General features: G+C 38.4%; 1 protein-coding gene across 7 annotated transcripts in view; it reads right to left on the reverse strand.

The window, feature by feature from the left end:
- The window catches only part of LOC149162252 (uncharacterized), a 304,337-nt gene that overhangs the window by 163,564 nt on the left and 123,425 nt on the right, over positions 1-17,348 (reverse strand). For 6 of the 7 annotated variants that reach the window (XM_089437182.1, XM_089437180.1, XM_089437179.1 and 3 more), the window contains exons 14-17: positions 10,674-10,766; positions 10,432-10,511; positions 9,309-9,504; positions 9,055-9,129 (exon numbers count right to left, since the gene is read on the reverse strand). In XM_089437182.1, coding sequence (XP_089293308.1) covers positions 9,055-9,129; positions 9,309-9,504; positions 10,432-10,511; positions 10,674-10,766 — 444 coding nt within the window. The remainder of the gene's footprint in view (positions 1-9,054; positions 9,130-9,308; positions 9,505-10,431; positions 10,512-10,673; positions 10,767-17,348) is intronic. The other variant, XM_089437178.1, reaches the window with a different exon arrangement.

Below are 17,348 nucleotides of genomic sequence, written 5' to 3' on the forward strand. Positions count from 1 at the left end.
CAAGAAATTTGTTTTCCTTTTTATTTTCTCTCAAAGTAAGGGGAAGATCGTGGCCACATCCATGGCCCCCCAAAAGGGTTCCTTTGCGCAGCGAAAGCAAGTTCATAAGGTCATAGAAGAGTACAGGGACATGTTCTCCTCACCCACAGGGGTACCTTTTGCACTGTCAGGTCAAGCATTCAATCAATCTGACTCTCAGAACACCTCTATCCAATGGGACAATATATCGTCGCTCTCTTCTGGAAAACAAAGAAATCAAGCGGCAAATCTAGGATTTTCTACAAAAAGGGCACATTCGACCAAGTTCCTCACCTCGTGGGAGCCTAATTGTACTCGTACAGAAGAAGTATGGGACCTAGAGACTCCACATTGATTATCGAGCACTGAATAAAATCAATATCAGGAACAGGTATCCAATCCCACAGATTGATGACCTTCTTGACCAGTGCAAGGGGGCCAAGCGAAAGCAAAGTTTTTCTGGTCTAAGTCCCAACATAAGGCATTTGTTCAGCCGAAACACTGCCTTTGCTCTTCACCAGTACTCACATTGCCAAACTTGCGAAAACCATTTGAAATTGAGATAGACGCCACCGACTATGCTATTGGCGCAGTTCTCACTCAGCAAGGACATTTGATGACCTATCACAATGAGACACTCTGATACAATTTGGAAATATCCCACTTATGATAAGGAGATGTATTCCATTGTACAGGCTTGCCAGCAATGGAAACATTACATTATGGGGAAGGAGACGATCATCCACACAAATCACTAACCTCTTCAGTTTATACAGACACAAGGTAAGTTGCAGAATGATCACCATTAGAAATGGTCCACATATCTGCAACAATTTCATTTGAACATTAAATACAAGAAGGGTAGCACCAATAACGTTGCAAATTGCCTCAGTCGACCCCCATTTGTGGTAATGAGTCCTGACCACTATTCTCAACTCTTGTGGGCACAAGAATTCTGGATGGTCGCAGTTGTACAAAAATGATCTAGAATTCACCACCACATACCAGATGTTGATGGATGGCAATCAAGTAACAAACTTCCACCTCCAGGACACATTGTTATGCTACCTGGAGCACCTTTGTGTTCCTTCAAGCGAGCTTGCCAACTGATTTGGGAGGCACACTACAATTGAGTCGCAGGACATTTTGGTGGGGACAAAATAGTGGCAATACTGCAGAAGAATTTTTATTGGCCAAAACGATGACAAGAAGTTGGAAAATATATCAAATCTTACACTACCTATGTCATCACCAAGCCAACCATTAAGAAGTAACGCCTATATGCTCCTCTGCCTACTCCTAGCCAACATTAGGAGTCCATTTCCATGGATTATATGTTTGGCTTTCCTTCTACCAAGCATGGTAATGACTATGTATTTGTGGTCGTTGATAGATTTTCTAAGATGGCTATATTAGTTGCTTGCAAGAAGAATATCACAGCAGAAGACACAGCCAAACTCTTCTTCGAACGAGTGTGGGTGCATTTTGGGATCCCACATACCATTATAGCAGATGGGGACAAAAGGTACCTGAGCACATTCTAGTCGAGTCTCTGGTCGTTGTTGGACACCAAGCTCCCAAAGTTGAGGGCATTCCACCCCCGGACTGGTGGCCAAACAGAGGTCGTCAACAGGATGATAGTGCACATACTACACATGTACAACTCCAAGCATCCACAGACTTGGAATGAGAGTCTTCTCTATGTGCAACATAGCTATAATAGAGCTCTCCATAGTTCGACTAGCCACAGCGCTTTTCAAGTGAGCCTAGCATTGTTGAATTTCCACGACGTTAGGTCTAGGTTAGAGTCTTAAAATCACTGACTTCACCAAACCAAGAATCTCAACCATAAACTACTTTGCACAACGGAAATATAAAGCAATAGATCGGAGGTTCCAGCAATCCCACATATCCATGACCGCAATTGTCAGAGATCCACAGTACAGTGTATATCGGCGATCGAAGGTCCATGGCAATCGCAGATCGGCGATCACACTCAAAGCAGCATGACATATCGGTGCATCACATGTCAGATGTTCGATATATCGGAGGTCCTGTATCGGCGGGCTCACACAATAACGACTGGAGGTCCATGGCACATAGCATATCGACAATCTATGGTCAGAGGTGAATCGGCGATTGCAACAGCACAAGACATGTCACAAATCACAATCAGCAATAAAACAAATGACACCCTTCCAAAGTTCCAATTGCGATTAAAAGTGTCGACATTTGAGCCGACAGTGTAAATCACTGGGAAAGGCCAAAAACTATTTACAAAGGATTTCAGCAAAAAACCAAGGGCAGGCGGGCCTTTTCTCTCTCCTTTAGAGGGCCATGTGACAGAATACTATTGATCCTGATAAAGCCACATGGCATCTGACGTCATCATGATGTGGCAGTATAGAGGACACGTGGCAAGCAGATCTGGCATTTTCAAGGGTCCTATGGGAGCATATCCGGGTGATACGTGTCACCACTCAGGAAGTGCCACTTGGCATTGATGAAATCACATCGGCAATCGTAAATCGGAGGTTGAGGCTTATCGCCACTTTGTAACGCAGTGCACACATAGGAAAGTGCGATAAAGGGGCTCCGATAAGAGGGCTGGACTGCGGTCACATAAAGAGCCGAGGAACCAAGGGCTAAGACTGAACACAGAGGGCTACTCGGCGATCGGCGATCAACGAAATTGAAATGTCGCAACTCCAAGTTAAATCCTCGATTAGAAATCACCGATAAGGGAGCTCCGATATAAGGGTTGGCCCACGGTCAATGGGAACTCAAAGAACCAAGGGTGCAGGAAGAGGCAAAGCACGGAGAGCTATCGGCAATCGGTCGATTTGAATGTCGTACCCCTATGAAGTTTGTGATATGGGACTTCTCTGATATTGCATTGTGGCGACACTAATGGGCATATCAAGCTCTGATAGTGTAATACAGGGAAGTCTAAAGAGATGGATGAGTCAGCAGTCGTGATTCCGCGACACCACCAAGGCCACCACAGTTAATTAGCGACTAGCTCCAAAGGTGGGAATTCAAGTGGTTAAGGTGAAAGCGACTGAAACCGAGCGAGCAGCAAGAAAGGCACATTGAGGCAGAGACGTGGCCTGAGCAGAGGCCATAACAGGAATGGCGTGGAGATATTTTCCGCCCCTCATCATTCAGTTTTTTCCTTTTTATTTTATTCTGCAATTGTTGTATTTCAAGAAAGGAATCAAATCCTGATTGTAATCATTTGGCCAGCAGAGCTCTCATACGCTGAGACAGCTAGTCAATCAGACAGTTGGAGCTCTAGCTGAGATATTTTTGTAACTATTTTTCAAGCTCTCCCTCTCCTTATAAAAAGAGGGAAGAAACACTTAAAGCAGGTTCCGGAATTCTGCACACGCAGTGGTCCAAATTCTATGATTCCACTTTGGTTCTAATTGCCTATCCATGAGAGACTTGAGCTATAAATTGTTGAATGTAAATGGACTGGTGGATGGGACTCATTTTGAAGATTAATGAAACCCTTTGGTGATTCCAATCATGGCAATATGCAGTATGTTTTCCCCTCTGTAAATCTCATTTCATTTATGTTTTTCTTCTACTGAAATTGTGTAATGAAGTTGTTGGTCTCATTCTCTCATGGTTATATGTATGCTTCTAAGTAGTAACAATACATGTGGTAATTACAGATTTACTTGTGTTATTCAATAGCCTACAGTACCTGTAGTAATTATAGATTTACTTGTGCTATTCGATTAACCTGCAGTACCTGTATGAGCATAGATTTACTTATCTTGTTTGGTGATAAATGTACCCATGAGGTATATGGCATGAAACCTTAATTTGTGCTCCGCAATTCCCATCATTCCATCTCTTTTGCCTTCCATCCTTCTGTCGGAATATTGTTGCTTAGGATTATGTCTTGTTTACAACCCTATGCATCTATTTCCTTCCTTTCTCTCCTCCGCTTCACCTTTCTTTCGGAATATTGTTGCTTAATATTATGTCTTGTTTACAACCCTATGCAACTATTTCCTTCCTTTCTCTCCTCTGCTTCACCTTTACTACAACGCCAATTTTAAGTTGCTTATTGTTGTGTGTCGACCACCAGAACCAAACATTTCCCTTTGAGATTGTTCCCTTTTACCCCCTGAGAATTTGGATCCATGTATTGACTTGAGTTTACCTTAATGAAGGCCTATTGAACCAAGCCCCCCTTTTTATCTTTTCAAACTACATGACAATTGGAGTGCAGTAGAAAGCCCCATTGATAATCTTCCAAAACACTCCTCTCTTTAAGATGTCCTAGGCACTAGCCTACAATCAACCCAAAGGCCGTCTCTAGGAAGCTTTCTATATCTCTTATAGCACTGTTGCTACAGGTGCTAGAAAAAGCGACAACACATACAATCATAACAGATGGGCGAGGGCACATAATGGTCGACTCAGGTGGCATAGATGGTGGCACATCAAACTATCTGGTGGTTACAAGGGGTTGTTGGCTACCAACTGAAGACAATCTAGGAGAAAATTTCTCCTATAGGTGTCACCCACTGGTGGTGGGTAACATCTGGCTCCAACTGGGACATGATCTCTCAATAGAGTGCAAGGATTTACTCGAATGGGGAGGTCATGAGAACACCAACAATCTCTTGGGACCACAAACTTGTTACCTGCACATCAAAAACCAAACACATGAGGCAACATGTTTTTGCGGTGTCTTATGATTGCCCATGCTTTTGTTAGGCCATAAAAATAAAAGAGAAATAAAATTTTTAATTCTAAATGCACCTAATCTAGCATGCTAAAAGAATATGATATTAGTTCTAATGTGAAAATCAACATGCAATGCATCCTACTCTAATATGCATATTACATCATACAAATACTAAGTGTAATCATAGACCCAATGCAACCAACATATCATCTAATCAATATGAGAACAACTACCCCTCTGCTCACTCATGCAATAGATCCAAATGCAAGGGCAGGAATGGCTATATGGAAGGTCACAAGGGAGGAAAGTGGGAAAACAGAATGACCACACAGAGTATCACGAGGGAAGAGGGAACAAAAGGATGTAGTCTACTCCATAGGATCCTTTCTTCCAACCAAAAGATAGAGATATCAACAATCAAGCTCATAAACCAACGATGGATGGCAACTTCAGGCATATCGTCCCCATCATGGTCCTTATCATTCATATCGCGCTTTATGGCCACCCTACGGACGGTCATGTTTGGACAGAATGGGACACTGATGGGATGGGAATACATAACAAGCCGGTTGCTCATGATGATCATATTCAAGCGAGCCAAAGGATTCTTTACTACAAGAGGGGTTGAGGAAAGGGTCCATATGCAAGTCAACTACAACCCTAGGATTGCGAAGAAGGGCAAGGGTCCTATTGATATCCTCATTGTCAGTGTCATAGATAGGGACCTTGTCAAAACGATTCCCTCCCATTTCCCTTCTTCAATATGTAAGTAATCACTGATATCAATGTTTGAAGGGGTTACAAGGTCACCTTCTCCAAGGTCTTCAAAGAGTGGATTATCAGAAATAGTATCCTTGGAAAAGGTAGGGTTAACCTCAACTTCACTTTCCATAGACTCATCCTCCCTATCACACGTGTTCTGAAAATTATCTTCATCACCCTTTTCGTCATGTGGACCCAGGGAGGACCCTCCTTCCTGCTCATCATCTAGATTCCCAAGGTCACTATGATTCTTGATGAAGGCTTCCTCTTGAATGTTTATTGAAGGGCACACTTGAAAATGTCTAAGAAATCCATCAAAGAATTCCTCAATAGATGAGATGCCCCTAGGGTCATGATTATGCAACCATGAATGATGAATATGGAGGGATCTCATGAACAACAATATAAGGACATCCCGGTGGACCACTTTAATCTTTGAAGTATATATAAGGACTCTTGGATCATACAATATTTTAATCCTCATGGAATTTTTTACATTATCTCATTTATTTTGGATATTTATTATGTGAACCAAATTGACTAAACCAGTTTTTAACAAATAGATTACAGAGAGTGGAAGTCATTTCAATAAAGCCAATAACACAGCTGATATGGATGCGGCCTATAGAGAAATAAGCAAAGAAAACAGGTTCTCATGTATTGATATCCTATCAGGCCAAAATGTGAAAGATCATATATGTACAAAGATGCCAAAACATTTGGCTTTTTTCTGTTTTCTCTTAACACGTCATCATATTCAAAATTTAAGGTTAATCCATGCTTCAGATCACATAAGAATCTATTAGTCAAAACAAATATAGAAGTGTATTACAAGTGTAAAGTTAATTTTGTAATGTCCCCGACCACTTAGGAAGCATATGACAGAGTCTGCTAGCCTAACATGGTTCTCGTAGGCTAAGGCAAGGAAAATTTAATAAGGGGACTTGATTCACCTAGGAAAACATTATAAAAGTCTAAGGGGTGAAAAGGGAGACACTTCCTAGGCAAGTGAAAAATAACTTTAATTTTATAAAGTGAAAAAATTATAAAGTAACTTTATAAAAGATTAAAAGGGTAAAGTGGCGGAAAAAGTGGCCACAAGTTTATAAAAGAGAAAAAGTGAGGAGACTCCTCATTCTTTCACTTGATTTTTTGGAAAAAAAGAGCCCTTGAGTATCTTTGGGAGAGAAGCTTAGGTTTTGAGAAACTCTGGCCACCATAGCTAGCATTGGTGTTGAAATTAAACACCATAATTGGTTCCAAGAGTGAGATCACATAGATTTCACCATTGTGCTTCCATGGAGAAAAAGATTTTCAGAAAATATAGATGTAAAGAGCTTTTACCAGTTGATTTTATCCTATGATATTGTGTTTATCATATTTCTTGATAGATTGGAAGAAACCATGAAGAGTCTCTGCTACAATATCATTTCAGTGGGCCGATTTAGTGAATTAAAGAGGGTTTTGTGTCAAAGGCTTCATACTGCTAAAGGAAACGAGTTCTTGAACCATTTTGGAGAACCAAGCACCATTGTTGGCTGAAGTTTATGGGTCAGATTCCTCTCTTAAATAAGGTTGATTTCCTTCACTATTCTCAATTGGCGTTTGGGCCCAACTAAGCTGGTTGGGTTGGCCATAAATCTCAGGGCCAAGTTACTCATCATTTGTTGGTCAAGTTTCCTGGTGTCTTGGATAGGTTCACTGCCAGAGAGAGGACAAATGTATACCTTTACCAGCTGGCTCAATACACTGTAGAGAGGGGACGAGTAGCTAAACCTCAAGGACGAGTTTTGTTGTAGCTAAAGAGGTCGAGTTCTGTGTTTACAGTGACCAATTTTACTCACAAAGGAGGGTCGAATCTCCATTCCTGTTGTTGACCAAGTGTACTGTGGAGAGACACTAAAAGGAGGACAAATTTCTCTCTGTGTATACTCGAGCTATTGCAAGTATTGCTTCTGGGGTTGCGCACCATATCAAAGGTAATTTCTATGAAAATTTCTGAATCTACACATCACAAATCCTACTGCAATCATTGGTTTGTATCAAAGGCAATTTCTGTGAAAATTTCTGAATCTACACATCAAAAATCATGCTACAATCATTGATTTATCATCTCCTACTTATGTTTACATTCAACAAGTTATTTAATTATTTAAATAGTGATGAAAACACTATTGTAGACTACACATACATACAGATCATGAACTGAAATAGAATGAGACAAATACACAAAGGACACCGTTATTTTTGGACAATCGTCCCTGGAAAAACCCAATTTGGGAAAACCAGTGCAGCATATAGAGGGTTTTTATTATTAAGCAGATTTCTGAATACAACTAGGGTGTCAAATCTGGCTCACCCAACAGAGAATAAACCGAGCAAAAGTACCTCTATCCGGAGACAAATGAACAAACCCCACAGCTGACTGCGTTGTTCCCAACGCTGGGCAGCGATGGCTGCTCCAAGCTCTGCGCTGGAACTGTGTCACCTCCTCTAGGAGTTGTGTCACTGAGAACCCTTAGCCTCCACTACGTCAGAGCTCTCCCTCAACGTCAAAGCTCTCCCTCTGCATCACTGCGACACTGCGTCATTGTGTCAGAGCTCTCCCTCTGTGTCACTGCGTCAGAGCTCTCCCTCTATGTTGTATCTCCTGGTGCTTCTCTGCCTCTCTGCTATGTATTCTCGGCCTTGGACTGAAATCCCTCTACTGAACTACCCCTCTCATTGTAATAGATCACTTATTCGATTTTCTCAGCAAACTACGCCCCAGAAAAATCAAACTGGCTGATCTCTCAAGTTTATCTCCAACTGGCCCTCAAGCCTCCTTTTATACTTTTCCTGTTGATAAATCAATGATCGAGATTAAATCCCTAATCAACAGCTAAGATTAAAACATACTTGATCCTCGTCACTTAGAAGTTTCTCACCCATATTTTTATTAATACCCATTAATATTTTTATTTTACTAAGTTTAGACTTAGGAACCCATTAAAAATATTAATTATTTTAATAACTCCTCATCCGGGTGGAATTTCTTCAAATGATTTCTGGTTCTTGGAGATCTCATGTGTTCTAGCCCCTCCACAAAATTTTGGAGCTAAAGCACATCCGATGCTACCCAAAATCAACAATTTCTGGGCTGTGTGGTTGGAGGTACCATTACTGACTCAAGCAAGAGGCTGGACTGATAAACTATGTTTGTAGGTGCAACTGTTCCATTCTGGCTGTAAACCAGCTGCAAATTCATCCAAAGACTTTGAACTTTCCAGAACTCATTTCCTTGTGATATTGAGTTAATATTGTTGCCGTTCATGCTTATTTTTGTCACTAATCAGACTTGTATCAATATTAAGTGTATTTCTGGGCTTAATATAAATCATATATGGTTGTTATGAAGTAATTACATGTATGTAATGGTCACTGTGCATGTTATTTGAATTAAAGTGCATCTACACCAGTGTGTCTCCCAACTATTTGACAGAAATCCCCACTGAAAATTTTATTCAACAGCTCAGAAAATTGTTGAAAAATTACAGTACTTCCAGTGACGCATCTTACAAACTTACATCAAGGGAATCACTGAGGGCTTCAATTGCCTGTTGTCGTTCTTCATGCATATCCTGTGTCATTATCGGTATATCCTGCAGTAACCATAATAAAAATTTTAACTCTACTGCATGATGTTGTCATGATAACAAGATTTGAAATACTTGTTATTTCTTATGGCCTATACATATTGAAATTTATATTCAAAAGGTTATCTGTCCATGTTCTAAAGCTCCAACATTTGAACTCTTCAGCATGGTTAGTGCTATAAGACCTGAGTAAAAGGAACATGCATCTTCTGGCAGGTCTTCAACAACATCAGATCTCTGGCTGGTCCAACTGAGCCCCTTCGTCCTTGATGCAAAGATCGATTTTCAGAATCAGATCGTGTAGCTTCATTATGGTTATCCAAGTAAGACATTGATGCCTCAGAATTCCCAATATCTTTCACACCTTCAGCAGGCCTGAAGCTGTAAACAAATTTTAACCTCATTTAAGAAAATAAGTTGTCTCTATTAATATAGTATTTGAATAAAATTATTGGCACACTGCCAAGAGTTCCTGGTGCATGAAATGATAATATTAAACTAGAAGAATTCACGAAGCCAAATTCAATGATGTTATGTTTCGTAAGAAATTAAGAATCTCCCCACACATTGATTCCTTTTCACATAAATCAAAGAAAATAATTTTCTGGAGCTACTGCATATTAAGAATGTCCTATTTGAGCCACAAAGCTACAAAAATGCCGGAGCTCCTTCCATTTACAACAGGAAGCAACCAGATATAGTCTCCCAAGCCTCACAATGATACAATCAATACATGTGCATATGGAAGACAATTTCCTGGTTTTCAAAATGATAGAGGCTGTTTCTGTTAGTCATGTTCACAAAAGAACATGTATAAATGTCTAGTGTTGAACAAGCAAAATAATTTACAAACTTCACAAGATCAAAGATATCCCAGCTGTAACATTAGAGAAGAAATTTCAGAAGCCAGTAAAACTCAAAGTGGAAAAATCAGACTCAGGAATAACTTGGAGGTCAACAAATCAGAAAATCAGGAAAAAATCAAAATGAATTGGCAAATTAAGGTCAAGCAGGAGGGGTAAATCAGAAAAATATGGAAAATCAGCAAATTCCAGTGATTTTTTCCATAGTTGTACAAGAATTAAAACCTTTGTTCAGCTTGAAAGTAGGAGCTTTTTGTACACTCACTGCATTGTAAACTCAGTTCATGGAAAAGCAATTAGCCTCTTGAAAAGAGATTACCTTCATTTGTCTATCCCCAAATCATGAGGCAAAGATTTTAAATAAGACTCGTATATGAAGCACATGAGTCCAGAGAAAACTGAAACAAATAAAGCAACAAAAATTATTCTCACTTGTATATTTCACCTGCCACGTTCTTTATGAAGTATATCGTGAGAATTATCCTTTCTTGCAGCATTCCTTTCCAATGGTTTGACCTCTACCTGCTGCATCATTGTAGTAGAACAACATCAGATAATAAACCATAATTGCTAGCAGACATTGAAAGAAGTTCATGCAAAATAAGAACGAAATTACAATACTGAATTTAGACAGTTTTCAACAACATTTCAAGTAGTATTGCATAACATACACCATTATCTACAAACCTTTGCATCCTCTTTTTGGTCAGAGTCTTTGTCTTTATTGCGTTTACCATGTTTTTTGTGCTCCATAATTTTCTTATTGATACATACAGCAAGCTGATATGCCATGAAAACAGAAAAATGAAAGTAATCAGAAAAATAAATGCACATGCATCCTGTCATACACATGTAGTACTAGGACTACAATAGCACAAAATTTAAATACTACATAACTCTTTCTGCAGACAGATGGAACAATCCAATCACCATGGAAGCATAAATAGCTATGTTGCACAAGTTTCTGGAATGGGGAACGTTAGGAACTTGGGTATGGGTGTCAGGAACAGCTGGAAGTTTCCCCAAAATTTACAAGAAACAGCTTAAAGGGAGCGGCAATATTATATAATAAAAAATAAAAAATAAAAAATAAAAATAATTATATAATTTAAAATTCTTATATTTTTAAAAATTCTAAAACTAACTTTTAATATAATAATATTAAAGATATTAATAATATCCATTCAATAATAATTAAAATTAGTTTAGAATAACATTCAAAATTCAATGAAACATGTTTTATAATGCCCTTTAATTAAAACTAACCAATTATGTGTACCTATTTTTGTTTTTTAAATATAGTAGGCATTGTTTTTTATTTAATAAACATTTTATTTTTATTATAAAAAGGATACATGTATTACAAACATTCCTTATATAGTAAACAAAATTTTAAAATTTTATATTAAATATAAAATAATTTTAATAATAAAAAAAATAATTTCTTATTATATAAATGTTTTAAAATCAATTTATAGAGATTTTGAAGCATCAAAACTGATAGCTTGTTGACTTAAATGTTAAAAATACACTAGAGGTATTTGTAATAATAAGTTATTATATAAAAATGTATATGTGATTATTGTTACAATGAGGACCCGCATATATATACCTAAGCAGGTGTCCTTTCGTGACTGGGCATGTCTTTAAGACATGCGTTTTCACTTAACGTAATGACTATTTAACCTAATCAATATTCCATTATTTACTATTTACATTTATTTTATTTATTTTACTTGTTATGAATTATATTCATGACATAGCCCCTTCTTTCAAAAGCTTTGTCCTCAAAGCTTTAATGCTACAAATTTCCTTCACTTAGTTTTTGTCGTCTCGATGTGTATATTTTGGCCATCCTCTCGTCTTATAGCTCATCAATAATATTCTCTTGGATTTTTCTTTTTAATGACTTTAATTTTTAAATTTTTGTTTTTTTTAATAACTCTATTATTATTATTTTTTTTAATTACTCTTTTTTTAAATAATTGTTTTCTTAATTAATAATATATATATATATATATATATATATATATTAAATTTGTTTGTATTACTCTATTAATGTTGTATGAGCCACGAAATGACACACTCCGTTGACCGAATGATACATCTGTTGACCGAAATGACACACTCTGCTGACCGAAATGATACATCCGCTGAACGAAATGACACACTCCGCGGGCAGAGAATTTACAGGAGAAGAATCAACAGAAATGTTGTGCTGATGTGGTAGCAGTCATACTCAGGTCGCAGCAATTGGAAGGGAAGGAGTTGGATTGTCGACTGTCCAGGGTCAACAGCGCTGCGGGTGTCGTCAACACACTCTGGGGTGTGGCCAAGACTAATGACTGACTGAGTGGACGGGTCAGGTTGGGTGACAGATAGGTGGGTTTTTCATGGGAACTGTTCTGATAGCAGGTGTCACAGCAGCATGGGCAGCAAATAGGTAATTTTCCCAGGCAAGAACGAGAAGGTTCTGGCCTCTTGTAGATCCTATATTCATAACCAGCAAAGCCGGGAGTTGTCATATTCCAATTTCTTTCTAAATGTAGTAATATATCCTTGGGTTCAAGTGTTTCCAATTTTCAATGTTTTGGCAAACAACAAGCAAAGTTGGTCACTTTATCAACAAAATCTTCTGCTACCTCTATAAGAATATCTTCAACTTCAGAATCTAGCTTTTCACTAGGGTCAATCTGGGCAACTAACTCTCGGATGCTTCTCTTGCCAAGTATCCGACTACTTGTTTCAACTGCTTGATCATGACTTCAAGCTGGGATTGTATTTCTCGATGCCAGCGTACTAGAAGGTTGGGCTGCTGCTGATGTGGGGGTCTTTTGAATTGTCAGCCCTGGTGTTCGGGGAATCTATTGTTGTTGTTGCACACTGTGCAAAGGTTGTGGTACACGTTGATGTTGATATTGTTGAGAATGTTGCTCCTGCAACTGATGGAGTTGCTGTTGTGGTGCCATGGGAAGTGACTGTTGTTGTGTTTGAGTATGTTGTGACCTCTGTGGCAGGCCGTGCTGCTTAAGATGTGATGGGTAGGAGGATGAAGTTAAAGGCATGCTAGATGGGTGCAAAACTGGGGTGAATGTGAAACAAAAGTGGGTTGTGAGTCCATTTTATTTGGAGGTCTTTTAGTTGATTCAATGCTAACTTTGGCATATTCTGGCATTAAACTGTCCCTTGTACCATATGGAGGCTTCAGGTTTAACTGGCTTCCTGCAAAGAAGTGCTTTGGTCCATCCAGTAAGAGTCTTCTGCCGGTTTGAGCATTTCCTTCTCAGTGTTCTCAAAATTCCATTCAACTCCAATTTCAGCAGCAATTTCTTTCAAAAGACATAATTTTATCTCTGTGCTCGGTGCTCTGGTTGATAATTTCTCAATGATCTGCCTGTTAACCCCATTGTCAAGACGTAGCTCAACTGTAGTCGTAGTGAACTCAGGACCATACTTTGCGGAGAATTTTGAACTAACTTCTTGAAGCTCTGGCAAGTCTGCATGCCTCGGTGTAGCAAAAATTAAACTTGCTATGGCTTCTTTCAAACCATTAGGGCATGTCTTTTGCTTTTCAATGGCGATGATTCTTTCAGTCACAAGATAGAAAAAACCTTCAATGAGAAAATAAGCATCCCATGTGTTCTGCTCCTTGAAGACATGCTCCATGCACAGTAGCAGAATTGGCCAGTTCGTGTGGCTCTCGTTTTCTTTAGTATATGATCTAGCATTTAGGGTTAACTCTAGTTCATTCTCAGACTTTGCAGATTTTGTTTGCATAGATTCTTTAGGCCGAATAAATTTGTTAGTAGGCATCAAATTGCAACTTTTTTTTTGAATCTCTGGCCAATGTGGTTTTCGTAGCTCCCTTTGGCAATATAGACACTTCATGACTTAAAGGCTTGCCATCTTCAGAATCATCAATGTCTTCTTCAACATTTTCCTCATTGTTATGATATTGTTCATCTTCTTTTTTCTCAAGATAATCCTCATCCACATCATCTTCATTATTACTCTCGTAATTATGATATCTAGATTGTCTTTGCACATTTGGTGGACCCACTTTGGATGCATTTGACATCACTCCTTCAGATTCCTCTTCATTTTCAACTATCCCAGATGAGCTTCCTGACCTTGTTATTTAATTATATCCATTGTCACCTTCATCTAGATCATCATCTTGATCGATATCACTATCTATTACATCTTCATTTTCATTATCAACATTCTGATCAAAATCTTCTTCTCCTGCTTCACCTTGTTTTGTTTCTTCATTGTCGCTATCATCTTTCTTACTATTGATTTCCTTTCGACATGCTTTAACTTCTGCACATCATTTTTCTAATCATTGAAATACTTCTTGAATTTTATTAAATTGCTCAACACATTCGGGACATGAACGTAATGACACATTGTGTGGCAAACAACGTTCAAAGACATGCATGATTATATTATGTGCCATGGCGTTGATACCACTAAAGCATCAAAACTGATAGTTTGTTGACTTAAATGTTAAAAATACACTAGAGGTATTTGTAATAGTAATTTATTATATAAAAATGTATATGTGATGATTGTTACAATGAGGACCCGCATATATATACCTAAGCAGGTGTCCTTTCGTGACTGGGCATGTCTTTTAGACATGCGTTTTCACTTAACGTAATGACTATTTAACCTAATCAATATTTGATTATTTACTATTTATATTTATTTTATTTATTTTACTTGTTATGAATTATATTCATAACAAATTTAAGCCACCATTATATTTTAAAATCAATTTATAGAGATTAGAGCAACGAATAAATTGAGCACTGCAGGGTTTATATATTTACGGAGAATTAAGGAAACAGATAATGCAGGTATAAATTAATGGCATATTGCATTTAAAAATTATCTAACTGAACATGTTGGAAATACTGAGAGGGGGTTGAATCAGTATTTCTTTTCAATTGTTACTTTTACCAGTTAGATCACTTATATTTAGAACACAAAATGAACAATAAGAATAAATTCTTTTATTAATTTCTTCTTTACAATAAATAAGTATAATAATATGTAGGGCTCCAACCCTAGATGAAGACACCAATCTTCAATCTCCTAGGCTCCAATCTGTATTTGCCAAGCACCAACTTGGACTTCCAAGGCTCCAACCTTGTCAATTTAGAGGCACCAACCTCAATGGCTCCCAAGCCTTTATCTGGTTCAGGCTCCGACTCGGTTTCTTGAGGACTCCAAGGCACCAACCTTGTCCTTTTCTGAGGTTCCAACCTCTTAGGCTCCAACCCTTGCTTTACTTTGTCAAGATATATTTAGTTGTACTTCACAACTCCGAATGTCTTCTTCACCAAGCCCTATCAATCCTCAGCAATGCCTTCACTTAATCTCCACGTCACATCATCAATGACTACCTTGTTCCTCACAAGAAGGTGTCACCACTGCTCTTCATGTCACCCAAACAAAATTCGCCAAGGTTATTCCATGAGGTCTTCAATCATGCATCAATGTCTTCACAAATGCCCCCAAGTCAGCTTCTAGATATCTTCACAAGGTCTTCAAAATGTTTCCCCAAGAACTGAAGCCTTCTCCAAGGTGTGCTCCAAATCTTCAAGAATGCTAAACAAAAGTCCAAGAGATAAACTCCAAGGATGTCTTTCACAAAGCTAAATGTCTTCAAAGCATCTTTCAAGATGTTATGTTAATGTTGCTTTAACAAGACTTCTTAAAGATACTTCAAAGTGTCACAAATGCTGCTCAATAAATTGTCCAATAATTTCCAAATACAATGATGAAGAAGTTATGTCACAACCTTGCAGCTTGCCGATCTTCAATGAACTTCCCCAACACAGAAATTCAGCCCAAACAGTATCCACAATAGGTCCTTTATAGTCTACTCCAACAAGAGATCAAAAATGTCTTCAACAATGGTTCACAACTTCAAAGGTGGTCTTCAAGGAGGTGATAACAGATCCCTGTTTTGGTTCTTCTTCTTTGGGCTAATAACCAACCCCAACAACACCTAAACGCAGCTCTGTTTTAGGACAGAGTAAGTCCTGCAACCTACTTTCCTTCTCTGCCTAGACTACGGCTAATATGCAGGAGATAACCCTCTCCTAAACCACACAAAAATCTTCCTTCTTTCTGCTCAGAACTGTGGTTGCTTTCCTTGCTCAGAAATCAGATTACAGGATGAGAAAAACATCCTTAAGACAGCGGTTGTCCACCTGTACTAATGGGGCCCTCTTACAGGTGTAAACTTGCCCTTAAAAATAGACCCAATCACCTTCATCCTTATTCTTATGAGCTCGGTTGCCTTTCTCAGTTTATCTATTCTCTCTTAAATCCTGTGATTGTCTTCACCGAAAATTTTGTGCTAGAATGATGAATTCTGCTTGTATTTATATTGATATGCGTTTGAAATGAAGGGACACGTCTTTTTGGAGGGAGGCCGACACGAGTGACAGTGTAGGTCGGCTAGCCTGCAAATATATATATATATATACCTTAAAAATTCAATATCTCATCAACCACCAGGGGTTTGGGGCAAGTAATAGCTCATTAGAAAGAGGAAAAAATACTCTTTAAGATGGTATAGGACTCATTGTGGAAAGATGCCTCCAAGGTGTCAAAAATTATTTTTCTTTGTCACTGCCCTTGAATTTTTTTTATGTGCAGAAGGTGATTAGGACAGCAAGGCTTTTCTATTGTTTGGGACAGCATGGCTTCGTCGTTGTTTGGCTCAACAATATTATTATAAGTGATATCATGAGTGTATCCAATATGAGTGTATCATCCTGTATCCAACTATCCAGCAATGTCATCATATACTCGTGCAGTGATAAGTCATAGTGGAGCATAAATCTTCCATTAGGAGAGCTCCAAGGCAATCTTCTAATCATGTCATCAAGACCATCATCAAGTGCCATCAAGTGTGGTCATTATGATAGTGTAGTGATATGTCATTAACCATATGCAGCATTCATCAATTTGTTAGAGCAAGCGCTAGATCATCACAAGGAGAACTTCTTCATCAAGAGTCACTATGAGCATCAATAAGGACTTCTTCATCAAGAGTAAGGACATCATCATGATTTCTAGGGCTTCTTCATCAAGAGCAAGGATACAAGAGGTTATAGTGTCTTCATGGTTAGTTCAAGGACATCTAGGACATTATGAACAATAGGCATCTAGGACAAGACTTCTTCACATCATAATGGCATCATTAATAGCTTGACATCTTCATTAATGGCATCCGTATCAACTTCAAGCAAGGACTTGCATCATGAGCAAGGACATCATCATAATATGCATGAGGTTATGATATCGCAAGAATATTTGCCATCCCAATAGTACCATATTGAC

The sequence above is a fragment of the Pinus tabuliformis genome, chromosome 5_2, assembly GCF_031772625.1.
Source record: "Pinus tabuliformis cultivar Carrire ecotype Pingquan chromosome 5_2, CPIR1, whole genome shotgun sequence".
Classification (NCBI taxonomy): domain Eukaryota; kingdom Viridiplantae; phylum Streptophyta; class Pinopsida; order Pinales; family Pinaceae; genus Pinus; species Pinus tabuliformis.